General features: G+C 51.8%; 1 protein-coding gene across 1 annotated transcript; it reads right to left on the reverse strand.

Moving 5' to 3' along the window:
- Positions 1-1,388: 1,388 nt before the first annotated feature.
- On the reverse strand, positions 1,389-16,753 carry FADS1 (fatty acid desaturase 1). Its single transcript, XM_003734280.6, is given in 14 exon segments — positions 1,389-4,224; positions 4,555-4,680; positions 4,787-4,866; positions 5,120-5,216; positions 5,539-5,636; positions 6,558-6,634; positions 8,278-8,338; positions 11,445-11,573; positions 11,680-11,781; positions 13,507-13,704; positions 14,258-14,368; positions 16,393-16,618; positions 16,620-16,655; positions 16,657-16,753. Coding segments are annotated over 14 exon segments (1,485 nt in total). The 5' UTR covers positions 16,749-16,753; the 3' UTR covers positions 1,389-4,172.
- Between the last annotated feature and the right edge of the window lie 1,308 nt (positions 16,754-18,061).

Below are 18,061 nucleotides of genomic sequence, written 5' to 3' on the forward strand. Positions count from 1 at the left end.
TCTTTTTTGAGACAGAGTCTTTTGCTCTGTCACCCAGGGTGGAGTTCAGTAGTACAATCGTGGCTTACTGCAGCCTCAACCTCCTGGGCTTAAGCAGTTCTCCCATCTCAGCCTCCCTCCCAGGCAGCTGGGACTACAGGTACAGCCCACCATGCCTAGATACTTAATTTTTTGTAGAGATGGGATTTCACTGTTGCCCAGGCTGGTCTTGAACTCCTGGGCTCAAGCAGTCCTCCCACCTCAGCCTCCAAAAGGCTAGGATTATGTGTGCCATTCTCTCCCAGTCCTGGAATTACAGGCATGAACCACTGTGCCTGGCAAAATGGTAAGATTTCTTAGGAGTTATTTCTTCAGTGCAGTAGCTCGTAATAATTAAGGGCTTATACCCTGTGGTAGTCAAGAAGGTAGTGGTTTTCCTTTTGTTTTTTTGAAGGTAAGTTTGTCTCCTGTAGAAGTTAATCTAACTTCTGTGCACACTGCAGGGAAAATTCCTGCTGCCTGCAAATGTTTTTGCTCAGGAGAGCTGTTCTAGTTGGATGATTAAGAGGCATTGCTCTGCAGTCCAGCTCTGAGGCGTCACACTTGCAGAGAAAGGTTTAGGCAGATAGGGCTTAGGGAGACTATTTGGAAACTAGAAATGAGTTTAAAAGTAAGGAGAGGCCAGGCGCGGTGGCTCGCCTGTAATCCCAGCACTTTGAGGCCGAGGCAGGTGGATCACCTGAGGTCAGGAGTTCAAGATCAGCCTGACCAACATGGTGAAACCCTGTCTCAAAAAATAACAAAAATTGGCTGGGTGTGGTGGCACATGTTTGGAATCCCAGCTACCTGGGAGGCTGAGGCAGAACTGCTTGAACCCAGGAGGCGGAGGTTGCACCACTGCACTCCAGCCTAGGCAACAAGAGTGAAACTCTGGTCTCAAAAAAAATAAAAAATTAGCCTGAGCTGGGGAGATGGCTTGAGGCTGTGAGGCAGAGATTGCAGTGAACTCGGATGGCAGCACCACTGCACCCTAGCCTGGGCCATAGAGCCAGACCTTGTCTGAAAACAAGTAAAAATAGAGAAAATAATTCAAAATGGAAAACTGAAGGGTGCTGCCTCATGAATAGCAGGAAGTGATACCATGAAACTTGGTGAGATTATCGACAGTCTCACATTCGAGCACGGGAGTCATCACAAGGACCTGGGTTGCTCTTTCCTGCAATAGTCCACCCTTGGCTTTGTGTTTTCTGGAGTCCTGATGTTCCTTCCTCTGCCCAAGGAGTTTACACAAAGGGGGACTGCAGTGATTCAAGAGGTTAGAGCACAGAGAAGTGAACAGTAACTTGTAGCAGAGGCACCAAGGAATCCTGCGTACACACAGAAGAGCATCATGGGCTACAAATGAAGTCTTTTGGTCAAAATTAACTTTATTTTTCAACTTCAACAGGATGTGATAACAAAACTGGCACACAGAAAAAGGGTACTGGTATCAGGCCTGATTTTAAAAAATGCCTCTGGCCAGGCTGTAAAAAAAATGAAAGTAACAAAAATAAACATAGAAGTTGGAGTTGTAAAAAAAGTGAGTTGGAATTAGTTCTGCCATGATCTGTGTGACCAGAGGCACCTTTTCCTCTCTAGGCCTATTTTACATCTGTCAGTGGAGATCACTCATTTTCCCATTGTAACATTCTGAGCCTTTTGTCACTGTGTGTCCCTTCATGGCCATGTGAGACCACACTGCTGTAGGCTGAGGAGAGGCCATGGTGGTTCCAGTGCTTTCAGGACCTGATCTGGGCTCAATAGAGCCTCACTGGTGTTTGCTCAGATTGGGCAGCCTCAGCCCAAAGCCACTTGGCTAACCAGGCTGGTGACACCACACCCAAACCTTAGGTGGCAAGGAATGGGAATGGGAATCATCAGCACCTGTTTTGGAGAGAGGAAGCCAATGAGATACAGCTCAATTCTGCTTCTAATTTATTTTCTTTTTTTTTTGAGACAGGATCTTGCTCTATCACCCCAGGCTGGAGTGCAGTGGTGTGATCTCCGCTCACTGCAGCCTTGACCTCCTGGGCCCCAGTGATCCTCCTGCCTGCATCTCCCAAAAGTATTGGGATCACAGGCATGAGCCACTGCGCCCAACTTGCTTCTGATTTTCCCACTCAGGCTGTTTTAAACCAGCTGTTCTCCAGCTAAGCAAAATGTGCCCAAATGGAAAACATGTAAATCTTCTGCAGCCCACTTTTCCTGTGTCTTTGTGTTGACAAACCTCTAGCCTCTCCAAGGGTGGTGCCTCTGACCCTATCCCAATGTGCCTTAGGACCCTCATCTCCTTGACTGTCTGCCATCCCCTCCCAAAACTAAATGTAGGCTCTGTCTACTAGTTTGAGGTTCTCTTTTCCCAGTGTCCCAGATGATCAATATGCCTAGATTAGATGCTGCTGAAGCAGCAAAGAAGTAATCCCCTCACCTGGAAGCAAAGGCCTCAGGTTAGAGGGGGAAGTGGGTATGAGGTCTGATGATAAGCCCTAGGAGCGAAGCCTCCTGAGACCTATTCCTGTGTTTGCTCTCTGGAGTACGGGCTAAACTGCATTTATCTTTTAAAAACCGGAAGATTAAAAAGTTATATTTCAGTATTACACTAATAGGAATTTAGGATAGTCTCTTCCCAAGCCCATTTGTTCTCCAGAAGAGTAAGATACCTGGCTACAGCAATAGCAATCACAAACTGTTCTGTGGTTTTAGTCTTCCTATTTCTGATTTAGAACTATGAAGTGATCATATTAATCTTTCTGCTCCTGCTCAAAAATAATGCTATAACATCATTTAGGCTATAGAAAGTTTCTGCTTATAGCCCTCACATTATTTATGACCAAAATGTGTGTCTTTCCTCATGACCAATAATTATCTCCAAATTTGGTCACTTATGCTCACTAACTGCTATTTTATTAAACTTGGAATTTTAGGTGGGAAGCAAAGGGAAACCACTAGGCATCTCCTTTGTTTCTAGGGAGGAAAGACTGAGTTGTCCCATCTGCTCACTTGCTTATGGAGCTAAAAGTAGACTCCCAGTCCTAGGAGTGTTCTGTTCCTGGGGGATGGCTAAAGAGGTAAAAAGAAGAGGTGAATTAAAAGGTGAAGGGGCTTTTCAATAGCCAGCAACTCTCTACCATCTGTTTTGGTAAGAACTAGCACCTCTTGTTCTCTTTAGACCCTGGAGGGAATAAACCAAAATCAGTGGTTCCAGGATCCTTTGAAGCCAAGTCTTGACCTTTGCCCTGCCTGCTTCTGAAACTGGAGAATGGCTTCTCCCACCAACCTGAGGCAGACACAGGTCACACCTATCCCTGGGCAGTGAGCTGAGTTCCCAGGCACTGAGTTGTGCTAGACCTCAGAATTCTAAGCATTCATGCTACCTTTCTATTATAATTCTTGCTCAACAGGTTCAACTGCTTTTATCCCTCTGAGGCTTGGAAGTGAGGATGGAGAAGGCACTGAGAAGTGGACCAGTGAGCTGAGCTCACCCTTTATATGAGTGGAATTTTTTTTTGAGATGGAGTCTCACTCTGTTGCCCAGGCTGGAATGCAATGGTATGATCTTGGCTCACTGCAACCTCCACCACCCTGGTTCAAGTGATTCTCCTGCCTCAGCCTCCTGGGTAGCTGGGATTACAGATGCCTGCCACCACGCCCAGCTAATTTTTGTATTTTTAGTATAGACGGGATTTCACCATGTTGGTCAGGCTGGTCTCAAACTCCTGACCTCATGATCTGCCCGCCTCGGCCTCCCAAAGTGCTGGGATTACAGGCATGTGCCACCGTGCCTAGGTGGAATTTTAGTGTTAAATCTCTTCCTGACTCTGGGTTCGGTAGGTCCCTCCTTTTCTACTGCCCTTCTGGTTTCCTCTGCTAACCAACCACCTGTATGTGCCAAACTAGAAAAGGGAAAAACTGTTTATGCCCCTGCCCCAACAGCTCCTTCACTCCTTCTGGGGGACTTCTGTGTTCACCCCCAACTTTGGATCTTAGAACTGTGTCTAGAAGATAAAAGGGAGGAGTTTGAGTCAGAGCCTTTATGTCCCCAAACCCACCCCCCCCCGAGTATTAAACTGTAGTGGCATTGTCCCTCAAGCTCCCCCCTGCTTTGGCTCCAGAGTCTTCCTCCTCTTCTTCCAGATTGGGCAGGGTGGCTGTTGTTATTGGTGAAGATAGGCATCTAGCCAGAGCTGCCCTGACTCTTTCAGTGAGCTGCAGGGACAAAACAGGGGAAGACAGTGAGACAGGAGGAGCTGAGCCCACCAGAGATGGAGCACTGAGGCTAAGGCCTTCTTTCATCTGGAGGCTTTCCTCTCCTCTACTTTAGAGAAAGTTAGCTTGGGCTGTGGTACTGAGGGGAACCCCAATGAGAACAAAGGCCTAACTTGGCCATAGGACCAACAGAGATTCCTGCCTTTGCCATGGTGTACTCCATCCCACACAGCCAGGAACACCTGGTACTCCCCACCCCACATGTCACCATTTCCATTGCCCTGCCGTCTTCCCTCCCTACCGGCCATCTTCCTGGGCTCAGATACTCACTGGACGATGTCGGCGAAGGCTGACAGCAGGGGCTTGGACTTGTACTCTATGCCATGCTTGGCACACAAGGACTGCACCAGGGGAGCCACTTTGTGGTAATTGTGTCGGGGCATCGTGGGGAAAAGACTTCAGGGAGAACAGTGGGGAGTCAATGGTTCCTGCTTCTCTGCTCCCACCTGCACCCAACACTTACACCCTCCCCAGGACCCTGCTTCCCAGGCTTCCTACTCACTGGTGCTCAATCTGGAAGTTGAGGTGTCCACTGAACCAGTCATTGAAGGCAGACTTGTGGACGTTGCATGTTGCCTGGAGCTGGAGGAAAAGGTCAGGGGAGAGCATGTCTGAGTATGAGATGGAAAGGCCAGCCCAGCATTCTCCAGGTAAAGCTGGCTGAGAAGGGGACACGAGACTATCTTGGTCACTCCCTTCAAGTGGTGGCAGAAGAAAGCCTCAATCTAATGAAAAATTGCTGCTTGGGGCACTTTTTTTGTTTTTGCTCTTATCACCTACCCACCCTTTTCAATAGTGGTGTTATCCTCCAGTCTTGTGAGTGACTGTCCCTTACCTGGGTGGAGACCCAGTCCATGTTCCGGTCATGATCAATGTGCATGGGGATGTGGTTCATCTGTGTCACCCACACAAACCAGTTGCTTTCCAGGAACCTGTTGGATAAAGTTATACAGACAAACAGTAGACACAGAGCCCAGAGTTCTGATTTCCCCCTCAGATAACTACTCCAGCCTGTCTACTTTCCCAAGCCAACTTCCAAAACACCCGTTACCCAAAGCCCCAGCACAGGAACCTGGTCTTGGCTCAATAGAGCCTCACTGGTGTTTGCTCAGACTGGGCAGCCTCAGCTCAAAGCCACTTGGCTAACCAGGCTGGTGACACCACACCCAAACCTGGTATGGTCATGGCTCGACCAGACTGGTCACTCCCCAACATTTCCTTCACCAGTCCCTACCCACCCCCACCCAATACTACCTGACCACGAAGAAGAGGCCCAGGCAGCCTTTCAGCCCCAACAGTGGCACATAAGTGAGGAAGAGGCGGGCATAGAAGGTCATCATCCAGGCCAAGTCCTTTAGTGAGAAAAGCAGAGAGCATAACAGTCACAAACAGCTCTTCCTCTTCCTCTCACCAGCTCTTTCTTTGCATGGTGCAGCCATTCTTCTGGGTGTGCAGACTCAGTCATCTTCAGCTTCTCAGGGGTCCAATCCTGCAATATCTAATGCCACTGCTCCTTTCTTCCATTCCCACTGGCACCCCCAGCCCTTCTTGCCTATCCCCTTCAAAAGTACCAAGGCCTACACGGTCTCCTTGCCTCTTGCTCTTCCCAGCCCATCTAAGTCCTTCAGCATGCCACCGAGTGACTCTCCCAGGACCATGGCTCAGTCCATGCCAGCGCCCTGGTCACATCTCATCACTTTTCTGTACATTGAGCCAAGCACCATACTCTTCCCCGACACCTGAATCCCCCACATGATGTCTGGTGCTCAATCTTACCCCTCATTTCCAGTTTCTCTGCTTCGAGTTCATCCCCACTGCCCCACCTCTGCCTGTCAGAAACCCTGCCCAGCCTCTAGGCTGGCTAGAACAGTGACTTCAGAAAGCCAGGTGCAGTCAGGCCCCTTTTGGAGTCCCCAGAACCTATTGCCTGTATCTCCTTTCCATTAACAACCACATTCTGCTTCATCGGAAGTTTCCTTGAAAGTCAGTATTGTCTCATTCACTATCCCTGTGCCCAGCCTAGCCCCTGGCATTATGCCAGCACAAGCACCTCAGGAGATGCTGGCTGCATGGAATCGCACATTGGGAATCAGGTTGCCTGCTAAGCTCAAATCATTCTGTCCCACTTAGAGCTTAGGAGGATCTGTTCCTGGTTCGATTATTTGGCTCTAAATTAGGCCTGTAGTCAGTCTCAGTTTGCCCTGGGGAACCCCCATCCCCCACTATGGGTGCTGGAGACAAGGACGTGGGCTTCTTGGGCCATGGATACTCACCACCCACTTCTTCCGCTGGATAACAAAATAGAAAATATACCACTGGAAGTAGAGAGGCAGCAAGGCTGGGGGCCCAACTGGAGAGGAAGCCGAGACAAAGAGGCAGCATGAGCACAGTAAGGTCACGAAAGGGCCAGTGGATGCTGGAGAGATGGCCTCTAGCAGGGGCTTGCCTCTTCCATTTATCCCTTCCTGTCTCTCCTCCAGCCATCTGAGCCCTCTGCAATCCACTGGAACCAGCGGGCACTGAAGGTGGGCATAAATCCAAGTCTGGAAGGCAAAAGCTCCCAAGACGATGCCAGGGAAGGTGAGGGGTGCGAGTGGCACTCTTCAGTGACTGGCACCTTGGGAACTCAGGCCCCAGGCATGGGACTTGCTCTACTCCCACACCTATTATTTTTCATTTTTATTCTCTTTTCTACATACACACTCTGTGGATCCCATGCCTTTAAAAGGGTGCTAATGCTCTCTGAGTTACCTTGGCCACAGCCCTGTCGTTGCAGTTATCTGCCCTTTGTTCCTGGCTGCTCCACCATGCAGGTGAAGGGGCAGGAGCAGGAACAGGAAAGTGTGTGTGTGTGTGTGTGTGTGTGTGTGTGTGTGTGTGTGTGTGTGTGTGTTGGGAGGGACCCTGCGGATCCTTCACAGGCTGTGAAGCTCAGCTCCTTAGACTGGAGAGATGGGCTTGTGCCACCCCAATCTGAAGTCCTGGAGGTCAGTTGTGGGAAGGAACAGAGGGGCCTCTTTTGAAAGAAAACTGGGAGTTGAAGTATTGCATTCTACATGCTGCCTCATGTCCCTTTCTGTATCCCTTCTCTGTGGCACCTAATGCTACCTATAACCTCTAGCATGACAATGCCCATCATGGCTCCTCCATCGTGATATGCCATGGATTCTAAAATTATTTTTCCCAGAGGTCTCTGCTCTACCCTCTGCCTCAGCCACCTTTCTGTATTAGTGATAGTTGGTGATAGGCAGTTAGAATAATTCCTTCAAACTAAAATAAGATCAGTGGGCTCCTTCCCTTCCTTCTGCAAAAGATTTGAAATTTTAAAGGAGTTTAAAGCTCATTTTAGGCATTAGGGAGCAGAGTTGTTGTTGTTTTAAGAGACAGGATCTCACTCTGTTGTCCAACTGGAGTGCAGTGGCACAATCAGAGCTCACTGCAGCCTCAAACTCCTGGGCTCAAGGGATGCTCCCACCTTAACTTCCCTAGTAGCTGGGATAGACTTTAAAAGCCGGGGATATACAGCAATATAGCAGTCATCAGAAAGGTCTTCTCAGTTCTAACAGCTCTTCCACTCTCTCCTCAGGACCCATCCTTCCAGAACTACTGGTACCTTTGTTCCTCCGGGGGGCTGGACTGGGCTCTACCAGGTCACCTTGGCCCAGGTCTCTGTGTGACAAAGTTTAAGGTTGAAGGATAAAGCAAGAGGCCCCTCTATGCCCCAAACACCCAGCTTCTTAGTAGAAACTGGGGTTGGATAGGAGGAACTAGTTTGCCCTCAACCAAATGACCTTCAACCAAACATCAGCCTAAGTGTTCACTTCACTCAATTGAGATGGCAAACTGCTCTCATGCAGGGAGTAACTGGGGGTGGGGGTACTTCCTCCAGCCCCTTTCCTTAAAATACCGTAATCCCTCAGAGAGCCACATCCTCCTCATTCCCTTAGCATTCCCACCTGAAGCAGCTCCCCTGTATTGGAGGGGGACACTCACTCAGGAAGAAGTATTTGTGCTGGTGATTGTAGGGCATATATTTTTTCTTCTGTTTTCCAAGCTGTGAAGAAAAGCAAACCAATCAGCATTCAGAGACCAGCAATCCATCCCCCTCCCTCAGTGACCCTGGCCTTTCCCCACTTGGAAGTTTCGGCCTCCTCCAGGGCTGACAGCTTGTTGGTGCTATTAGAAAGCTCCAACAGGCTCAGCCTTACCGCTAGCACATGGAACATGAAGCCCTGGGCTATCATCTGCAGAGCCTGTCACACCACGGCCTGCAGCCGGACGGTCCATGCTCATGAGGGATGTGCACAGCGCAGGCTATACAGGACCGCAGGCCCTCGTGTTCACCCTCTTTGTCATGAGGTTTCCAGGCCCCACTGCCCTCTCCCCTTTCTGCCATCTGGTACTTTTTTGACATCAGAATCTCCATGGACAACCATATTTACCCCTATCCAGGTTAACTATTCCATCTGTATCCAGGCCCTAATTCTCTCCACCAAAATCTTTTGGTCTCTTGACTTCAACATGAGCTTTATCAAATCTCTTTAAGGCTAATTTGAGTTTGGCAAATACTTCTGGGGACACCAAGAACAATCTGGCAATCTGAAGGTCCCAGCAGTTTTCTCTAGTAGGTGGTGTTTATTTTTTTATAAGCCAAGCTGCTGAAGACACAGGCTGGGCCACCAGGTCAACCAACCAGCCTAGGACCCCTGGCGTGGGCTCACAAACAAGAGCAAAGCTCTGCTGTCTCACTCCATGACTATGTCTGCATCGCCTCCCATCAGCTCAGGTAACTAGACAACCACAAGGGCACAAGAGGAGCACCCAGTCCCTAAGCAGGACTCTACACACCCTTCCATGTGTCCACAGCTCATTTATTGAGAGCTTATTCTGTGCAAGTCCTCTCAGCTAGATGAAGCATCCTTTCTACATTAACAGATTCAAGTACTACTTAAGTACCTACTGTGTGCCAGGCAATGTTCTAGATGCTTAGGCTATAGGGGTGAACAGTACAGACTTCCCACCCTCATGGAGCTTGTAACTGAGGCGATGCAGCTGGTGATAAATTTGTAAACAGAGGCCGGTGCAGTGGTTCATGCCTGTAATCCCAGCTTACACAGCTTTGCTGTCTTGTGAGTACTTGTAAGCTGGGAGTACAACTGCCGGAACCTTCAAATGGCCAAATTGTTCTTGGTGTCCCCAGAAACATTTGCCAAACTCTCATTAGCCTCGAGGGGATTTGATAAAGCTCATGCTGAAGTCAAGAGACCAAAAGATTTGGATGGAGAGGATTAGGGCCTAGATAGAGAGAAAATATTTAAGCTAGCCTGGGCAACAGAACGAGACTCCATCTTAGGGGAAAAAAAAAGATTTGGGACCCAAAATAGCCTTTCTTCCCCCCTGCCAGCTATGAGGCTGAGGATAGGCTGCCCATTAGTGAATGCCTGGGCAATAGGCTGCTTGGTTCCATCCCTCTGTGAATATTGATGCCTGTGCTGACCCCGTGACATCCATGTCAGTGCCTCTCAAAATTCCTGGAGGACAAGCGGGGGCAGGGGACACTGCCCTAAATAGAATCCTTCTGATCACGAAGAGTCTAAGTTACAGGGATCATAAAGGCATTGTGCCATTCAAGGAGGAAAAATGGATGGAGCTCCTTTTTTTTTTTTAGACAAAGTCTTGCTCTGTTGCCAGGCTGGAGTACAGTGGTGCAATCTCAGCTCACTGCAATCCCCACCTCCCGGGTTCAAGCAATTCTCCTGCTTCGGTCTCTGGAATAGCTGGGATTACAGGCACATGCCACCACACCCGGCTAATTTTTGTATTTTTAGTAGAGATGGAGTTTCACCATGTTGGTCAGGCTGGTCTCGAACTCCTGACCTTGTGATCTGCCTGCCTCTGCCTCTCAAAGTGCTGGGATTACAGGCATGAGCCACCACATCTGGCCCCAGGTCTTTTTTTAAAACCCTATGTAGTGACAGTAGAAATGCACAACCTCCATGCTACTGTCCAGTAAATAACCAAACCGTCTTTGAAGCAGCCACCTGACCAGACGGGGGGCAGGGCTGCTTCACCATCCACATACTATGGACCATAACGGTGTTGAACACGTAACAAACCCAAGTCCATGCTCATGAGATGGGAATAATAAGAACACTATGGACAGGTGGAGCATGAGCCTCAAGCTATGAGCTCCTCATGCCAGGCCAGCCAGCGCTGCCAAAGCTCTTTCAAAGTTCTCATGGCCAGGGGCGAGAGGAGAGCCCTGAGAACTCATGCCTAGAACTGAAATGGGTTTTAACAACAGTTTAATTCCTGGCAAGCTAAAGTGTCACAAAGTGGAGGAGGGGGACCTGGCAGAACTCTACAGCCTGGAGCCTTGGAACAAAGGGCTTTAAATTAACTTTCCAAAGAACTCTGCTGGCTTTTCAGAACCTTCCATTGGCTAACGCTCACTAAAAGCTCACCAGATCTCTGCCCCCAGGCATTATTCCTTCAGCAGCTACATTATTTCCGTTCATAACCTCCGATGACAACTCAAACCCAATGCTGACCACCCTGGAAGTCAGGCTGGGATCAGGAGGGTGGGAAGAAGTACTCAGTGAATGAATGTTCCAGACTCTGGACATCAAAGAAGACTAAGACAGTTCAGCCCTGGACAGAGAAGACTGTGACAAGTAGGGTACCTAAGTGTGAGAGAGAAATATAAAGTGCAAGGGGAATGCTTACCTGGGGCAGGAGTGTCGAAAAAGCACCCCCAGGAGGTGCCACCAGCACCTTCAAGGATGAGGCATCTCATCCTTTGGATCCGGCTAATTTTTGTATTTTTAGTAGAGACGGGTTTTACCATGTTGGCCAGAGGACGTTGGCCATCCTCTGGATCCTTTGTAGAAGGATGCCTTTTATGCCTTTTACTTTGCAGTGGTGCCTTTTATGCAGTAACTGTTTGCTGACTGAACTCTCTAGGGAGGATGGTGATTCCCTCCTGGGCAGCCCCCATTTATTGCCTGTTGCCTTCCAGAACTTCCAAAATGGCAAAAGCCCCAGCCAGCCCAGCCCCCAGTGTCTTACCCACACTGACAACATTGTGGGCATCTCCCCCAAACCCCTCCTGCTGGCTGCCTCCTATTCCCCAAGCCCTTTCCAGTGATACCTCCACTCACCTCCACAGAGAGGATCTTCCCCAAGGCAAAGAAGAAGGGATGCATGTTGATGTCTGGGTCTTTGCGGAAGCAGTTGGGCTTGGCATGGTGCTGGAAGTGCAAGTGGTTCCACCAACTGGCGGGGGCCCCCTACAGAAGAGCAGGGAAATGAGTATGAAAACCTAGTGGCCCTTCCCCACAGGCAGCCTTTCATTGCCTGGAGTTTCAGAGAGCCCCTCCCTGCCATCCCACTGACCTTCAGGTGGCCAATCACAAAATGATGTAGCAGATGGTTCCACTTTGAGGTGCTGAAGACTGACAGGTGCCCAAAGTCATGCTGCAGCCAGCCAGCCTGGGCCTGGGTGAGAAGAGTCAATGCTGAGAGCAGCCCACCAGTCCCAGTGTCCCCTTTACTGACCTTGATGCCTCCTTCAGTCTCTCCCACTTTCCTCATCTGCCAAGGCCTGTGATGCACCTCAGGAGTCAGGAAACATGGGTTCTAGCTCTGCCTCTGCCACTGACTCACATGTGGGTTGGGGCAAATCACAATCCCTTCTCCATTCTTCAGTTTTGCCAGCTCTGAAGCTCATGACCCTTTTTTTTTTTTTTTGAGAATGGGTTTCATTCTTGTTTCCCCAGTCGGAACAGAGTGCAAGGGTGCGGTCTCAGCTCAGCTCAGCCTCTGCCTCCCAGGTTCAAGTAATTCTCCTGCCTCAGCCTCCTGAGTAGCTGGGATTATAGGTGCTCGCCACCACATCTGGCTAATTTTTTTTTTTTTTTTTTTTTTTTTTTTGAGACGGAGTTTCGCTCTTGTTACCCAGGCTGGAGTGCAATGGCGCAATCTCGGCTCACCGCAACCTCCGCCCCCTGGGTTCAGGCAATTCTCCTGCCTCAGCCTCCTGAGTAGCTGGGATTACAGGCACGCGCCACCGTGCCCAGCTAACTTTTTGTAATTTTTAGTAGAGACGGGGTTTCACCATGTTGACCAGGATGGTCTCGATCTGTTGACCTCGTGATCCACCCGCCTCGGCCTCCCAAAGTGCTGGGATTACAGGCTTGAGCCACCGCGCCCGGCCATCTGGCTAATTTTTTTTTGTATTTTTAGTAGAGACGGGGCCAAGCTGGTCTCAAATTCTTGACCTCAGGTGATCCACCAGCCTTGGTCTCCCAAAGTGCTGGGATTACAGGCGTGAGCCACTGGACCTGGTCTATTTCTTTTGTGACAGGGTCTTGCTCTGTTACCCAGGCTGGAGTTCAGTGGTGCCATCTCAGCTCACTGAAACCTCTGCTTCCCATTTCAAGCAATTCTCCTGCCTCAGCCTCCTGTGTAGCTGGAATTATGGACACCTACTACCATGCCCAACTAATTTTTGTATTTTTAGTAGAGACGGGGTTTCACCATGTTGGCCAAGCTGATCTTGAACTCCTGACCTCAAATGATCCACCCGCCTCGGTCTCCCAAAGTGCTGGGATTACAGGTTTGAGCCACTGTACATGGCCTTTTTGTATTTTCAGTACAGGTTTTACCACGTTGGCCAGGCTGGTCTTAAACTCTTGGTCTCAAGTGATCTAGCCACCTTGACCTCCCAAAGTGCTGGGATTATAGCCTGAAGCTCATGGTTTATGATGGAATGACATCCAGAATACAGAAAGAACTCAAACATGAGCAGAAGCCTTGCCAAATGGGTTCTGACAGCCAAGAATTAGCGCTCAATCATTATTAACATGTTGGGTAATGTCAGTGGTGGGGAGGGAGCCAAGTTTTATTAAGAACCGGAAACTTAATTCTTGGCACAGTTGTACTGTGGCAGAGAGCAAACCGCGTGTGAAATTTTAGAGAACAAACCGTGTAGGGAGAAAGGAACCCTGGGAGAAGCAGCTAAAAAAGCAGTGAGAGAAATGAAGATGCCCATGTGGCTAAAGAGCCGAGACAGGTCAAGACAGTGGAATGCATGTTTCTGCCCTCACTCTCCCACACACCTACCTGGAGGGCAGGGCTTCCTGGCCTTCCTCCAAGTGCCCAAGGAACTTTCCCCAGGGATGCTGAGCATTGCTGTGCATTTGACAAGTCAAAGGCTCTCACCTGAACTGCACTGAGCAGCACTGCACAGAGGAGGAGGGGTAAAAAGGACGTCCCAAAGACCCAAAGGGTGAGCCAGGCTGCACCATCCAGCAGCAAGATGTGCAGCAGGCATAGCAGGAAGAAGACATGGTTGGCTTTCATGAGCCCCATCCGCTCCACTGTGGCCCGCAGCTCCCGGAACTCATCAGTCAGCTCTTTCTGCAGAAGAGGAGGGAGAGCTGTTATTCTTCCCATCTGCAGCCCAGCACTGCTGGAGACAAGGGCCCTCTCAGGCTCAAGGACCTCCCACTGAGGTAGCTGTGGGAAGTCCACAGTCCTAGGCAAAGACACCACAACAATGAGGATGACAGGAGGAAGTGCTATGGGATAGTGCCTAAGAGTTCAGCTGACTTCAGTCCTTGCTCTGCCATTTCCTAACGGTGTGATCCTTGACTGTTGCTTAACCTCTCTGAGCCTGTTATCTGTAAATGTGTGAGAGTTATGAGTGCTTGGCGCACAGTAAGTGCTCATATTGATGATGATAACAATGATGGCAGCCATGGTAGGGGCAGCCTTGGGGAAGCCATAGCTTGCAAAGCCTTCCTCCCTTGGGCGGGTGACCTCATGACTATGCAAGAGAAGCAGGGACCTCAGACTCCCCAGAACTACTAATGAATGTGATTACCTGTGATCCCAGCTAGACGCTCCTTCTACCCACTCCCTGTCTCCCTCAACAACCAAGAGTCGCCACATAGCAAACACAGGCTCTCACATTCTTGGTGGGCTCAAAGCTGGGCTGCTCCGGAGACAGTTCTCCAATCAGGAGAGAGTTCATATACTTCTTCACAATGTCTTTGTTGATGTGGAAGGCCACAAAGGGATCCTGCAAGTTGGGGGCGAGATGAATGGTGAGGGAGCCAGCCCCCTGGACTCTGGCAGGGTTCGCACCAAAGGCCATCCTCCTGCCCACCATAAGGCTATACCCAGGGTGAAGCACAGGCCACCTCTCTCGGCCAAGCTGCCTTTTAAGGGTGCTCATACCCTTCCCAGGTGTCTACAGTTCAAGATCACCCAGCATCTGCTCTAGTTAGAAGGGTGCATCAAGGAATGGGAAGCTGAGGGGGACCACCAAGAAACACCTGCCTGGACTGGCCTTTCCCCTGGGTGTGTTCGCATTGAACTTTTGCCCAAGAATTTCAGTATAGGTGAGAAACTGGAGGGACGGGCGGCGCTATGAGACTCCCGTCTCTTCTTGTGGACTTTTAACAAGTCCCTTCCCTTTCTGAGCTAGGGTTTTCCAAAAACTGCGAAGACTTCCCTACATCTGAACTGGGGCACTTCTGCATTTCTTCCCCGTCCCTCCACCGTTGTTCTGAATAGGGCCCCATATTTCCCAAGCACTCTGGCCACCCCATGGCCTGAGGGAGCTAATTTGCGTTGTGCAAGGTAAGGTCCACGGCGATAAGATTCAGGTCCACAGGTCTGGCAGCCCCAGACCCTATAGGTGATGAGGCCTGTGGGGCGGGGTCCAGGGCGGAGCCGGCGGCCGGTGGCACCACGCATCCGGACCAATCGCCGTCCCCGCCGCGGCATCCCCGGCCCCAAATCTCACTGCGGGAAGCCCCAGCGTCGGTGCCTGGTGCGTTTGCGCATGCGCTAGCCCACGCCTGCGCCCTCGGCCGCTTTCTGGGCTCCCGAGTGGTCACTCGGGGTGACCTGCACAGGCCCTGGCCTCGCCCACTAGGTTGGTCGCGTCAGAGGGTGGGGCGGGCTTTCGCCCCGCAGCATCTAAGCTCTGCTGCGATGTTAAGGGAACCCTGGTGACCCACGGCACACTCTGGGACGCCAGGGTAATGGATAGGGACAGTGGAGGGTGTCACGCTGCAGGGCACCGGATCAGAGAGGGATACAAGGGGAGGGGACGCCATTCTGGCCGCCAAGGGGGAAACGAGGTGAAGCAAACGCCCAGACTTTGGAGTCCCTAGGGCTGAGTCCCTAGCACTCAAGCCAGCAGGGGTGCCGGGCCCTCAGCTCTGACGGCTGTGGTCCAGAAAAAGCAGCAGCAGGCCCGGGGCTCCGGCGCGCGCCGACCCCGCAGTGAGACCAAGGGAGGAAGGGACTTGATCCCGCGAAGGGTCTACCGCCCCGGAGTGTAAACAGCGGTCCGTTCGGCGGAATAGCTGAAGACCTCGCTGGCCTGCGGCTCAGTGGCCTCCCCGGAGATTCGAGGGCTGCTCCGGGGGTCCTCGCTAAGTGTATGCCATTCTCAATACCTTCTGTGCACCAGCCGCCGCTTGCCCTCCCCGGCCAGTGCTGTCCCTTCCGCGTCCTCCAGTCTTCACCCGACGCAGGGGTCCCCAAGGCAACGGGGTCCCCAGGTTTCCCGTTTCAGCCCCATCCTCGAGAATTGGCTCCTCTCCTGCTCCCTCACCGCCCTTGCTCGCGAGTGGAGCCCGGGACCCAGGTCCAGACGCGGCTGCGCTGCCCCTCCTAGCCATCGAGACAAGACGTGACTCCCTCCCACAGCCATTGACCCCTCCTCCCCAGGCGCCCGACATCCTTGCTCTTCTCCTTCCTGGCTCACCTAGCGGGGGATCCTATCCCCGCCCCGAGACCCGAGGCTCCGTGCTGCAAACGGAATGTGCGGCCGGGCGGCGGGGCCCTTTGTTTGAGTGTGCGTGTTGTTGTCCTCCATCCCCACTCCCCAGACTCCACTTCTCAGGCCTCTCTCCCGCCCTTGCATCCCCGGGCCGCGGGACACCCACCCACTGGGCCACAGGTGTGCTCGGGCGCCTCCGGGCTTTCCTCCGGATTAGTCGGTGTTCGCCTTAGGGTGCGTAACTTTGTCTCGCCTGCACTCAGCCTTCGGCCCCGCCCTCTCCCGTGCCCCAGCCTGGCTGCGCTCACCGTGGCATCCTGCCCGGCGTAGTGGCTGATGACCCGGGAACCCCCTGGGTGCCGGCGGGTGAACTCGCTGATGTTGTACACCTTACGGTCGATCACAAGCCACCGCTCCTTGTATCCCGAGCGCTGCGCCACCTCGTCCCAGGTGAAGTAGCGCGGGGTAGGCCCCTGGGCCGGGGTCTCGGCGGCCACCGGGTCGGGGGCCATGGCTGGCTGGGCGACGCCGCGCCGGCCCGGGAGGGTTCGGGACCCGCGGGCTCCAGGAAGGTTTGCTGGAGCGCGCCCAGAGCCCCCCGCCTGCGCGCGGGGTTCTCAGCCTCGCGGCGCAGACCTCCTGGCCTCGCAGCGCGCATTCCCATTGGCCGAGCCTCGTGGCGCGGGCGCGCGAGACTCCGCCCCGCGGTGGGTCTTGGTCTACACACAGCGGCGCCGCCATCGCGCGCCCCCTCGCGGGTTCCCTAAAGACGTCGCCGCCGGATTCCTCTTCCTGACGTCAGACGGGCGTCGCGGCGTTGGGCTTCCAGCGGGCGCCGCTGGGGGAATAGCGGTTCCCGTGGAGGCCCTGGTTGCGAAGCGGGGCCGGGCCGGGTCAGGCGGAGCTGCGCGCCAGGAGTGGATAGACTGAGGGGCTGGGGCTGCGGGGTGGCCGAAGGGGCTGAGGCTTTTCCGGGCACGGGGCTTTCCGGGCGGTTGTAGCTGTCCTGGGGGCGTCGTCTCGACGCTGTGGCTGCCTTCGCCGGGTTCTCCAGACGCTGACCCTCCAGGGATGGAGACTCCCGTCTGCTCGCCACGTCGTCCCGCCAATTGTGTCAACCGAAGTAGCAGCCTAAGAGCCTTGGAGTTGCAGTTATCTTGTGAACAGAAGAATCAGGGTTTCTTGGGCTTAGTGATGGTTGGGGGAGGGCTGTTAATACTTTAATGTGTTCAATACCACATTTAAAATGCCCCACAATTTTTATAATCCTATTTGCCTTTTTTTGTTTTTATTTTTATTATGTTTTGAAAAATTCACTGGGATCCTTGAATAATGATGCTAGCCATCTCCTGACCTCTAGGTGTTCCACCTGAAAAGCCTGGGTCTTCAAGCTGAGGCATTTTTGTTCTCGCCTGGAGGCGCCTGGGAGTCCTGGGCCCAGTCCTTGAAGCAGAGAGATTTGGCATTCAGATCTCTGGGTTTTGGAAGAGGAGTGGGAACGCACCCAAAAGTGGGGGTGCCAGTTATGAAGCTGTTGCAGTCCTGAAGAGACCCAGAGTTTAGGTCCAAAGTTTATTCAACAAACACTTTCTTTTTTTTTTTTTTCTTTTTTATTGCATTTTAGGTTTTGGGGTACATGTGCAGAACGTGCAAAACAGTTGCATAGGTACACACATGGCAGTGTGTTTTGCTGCCTTCCTCCCCCTCACCCACATTTGGCATTTCTCCCCAGGCTATCCCTCCCCAGCTCCCCCCACCCGCTGTCCCTCCCCATTACCCCCAATAGACCCCGATGTGTACTACTCCCTTCCCTGTGTCCATATGTTCTCATTTTTCATCACCCGCCTATGAGTGAGAATATGTGGTATTTCATTTTCTGTTCTTGTGTCAGTTTGCTGAGAATGATGTTCTCCAGTTTCATCCATGTCCTTACAAAGGACACGAACTCATCGTTTTTGATTGCTGCATAGTATTCCA

Source organism: Callithrix jacchus, chromosome 10 (genome assembly GCF_049354715.1).
Source record: "Callithrix jacchus isolate 240 chromosome 10, calJac240_pri, whole genome shotgun sequence".
Classification (NCBI taxonomy): Eukaryota; Metazoa; Chordata; class Mammalia; order Primates; family Cebidae; genus Callithrix; species Callithrix jacchus.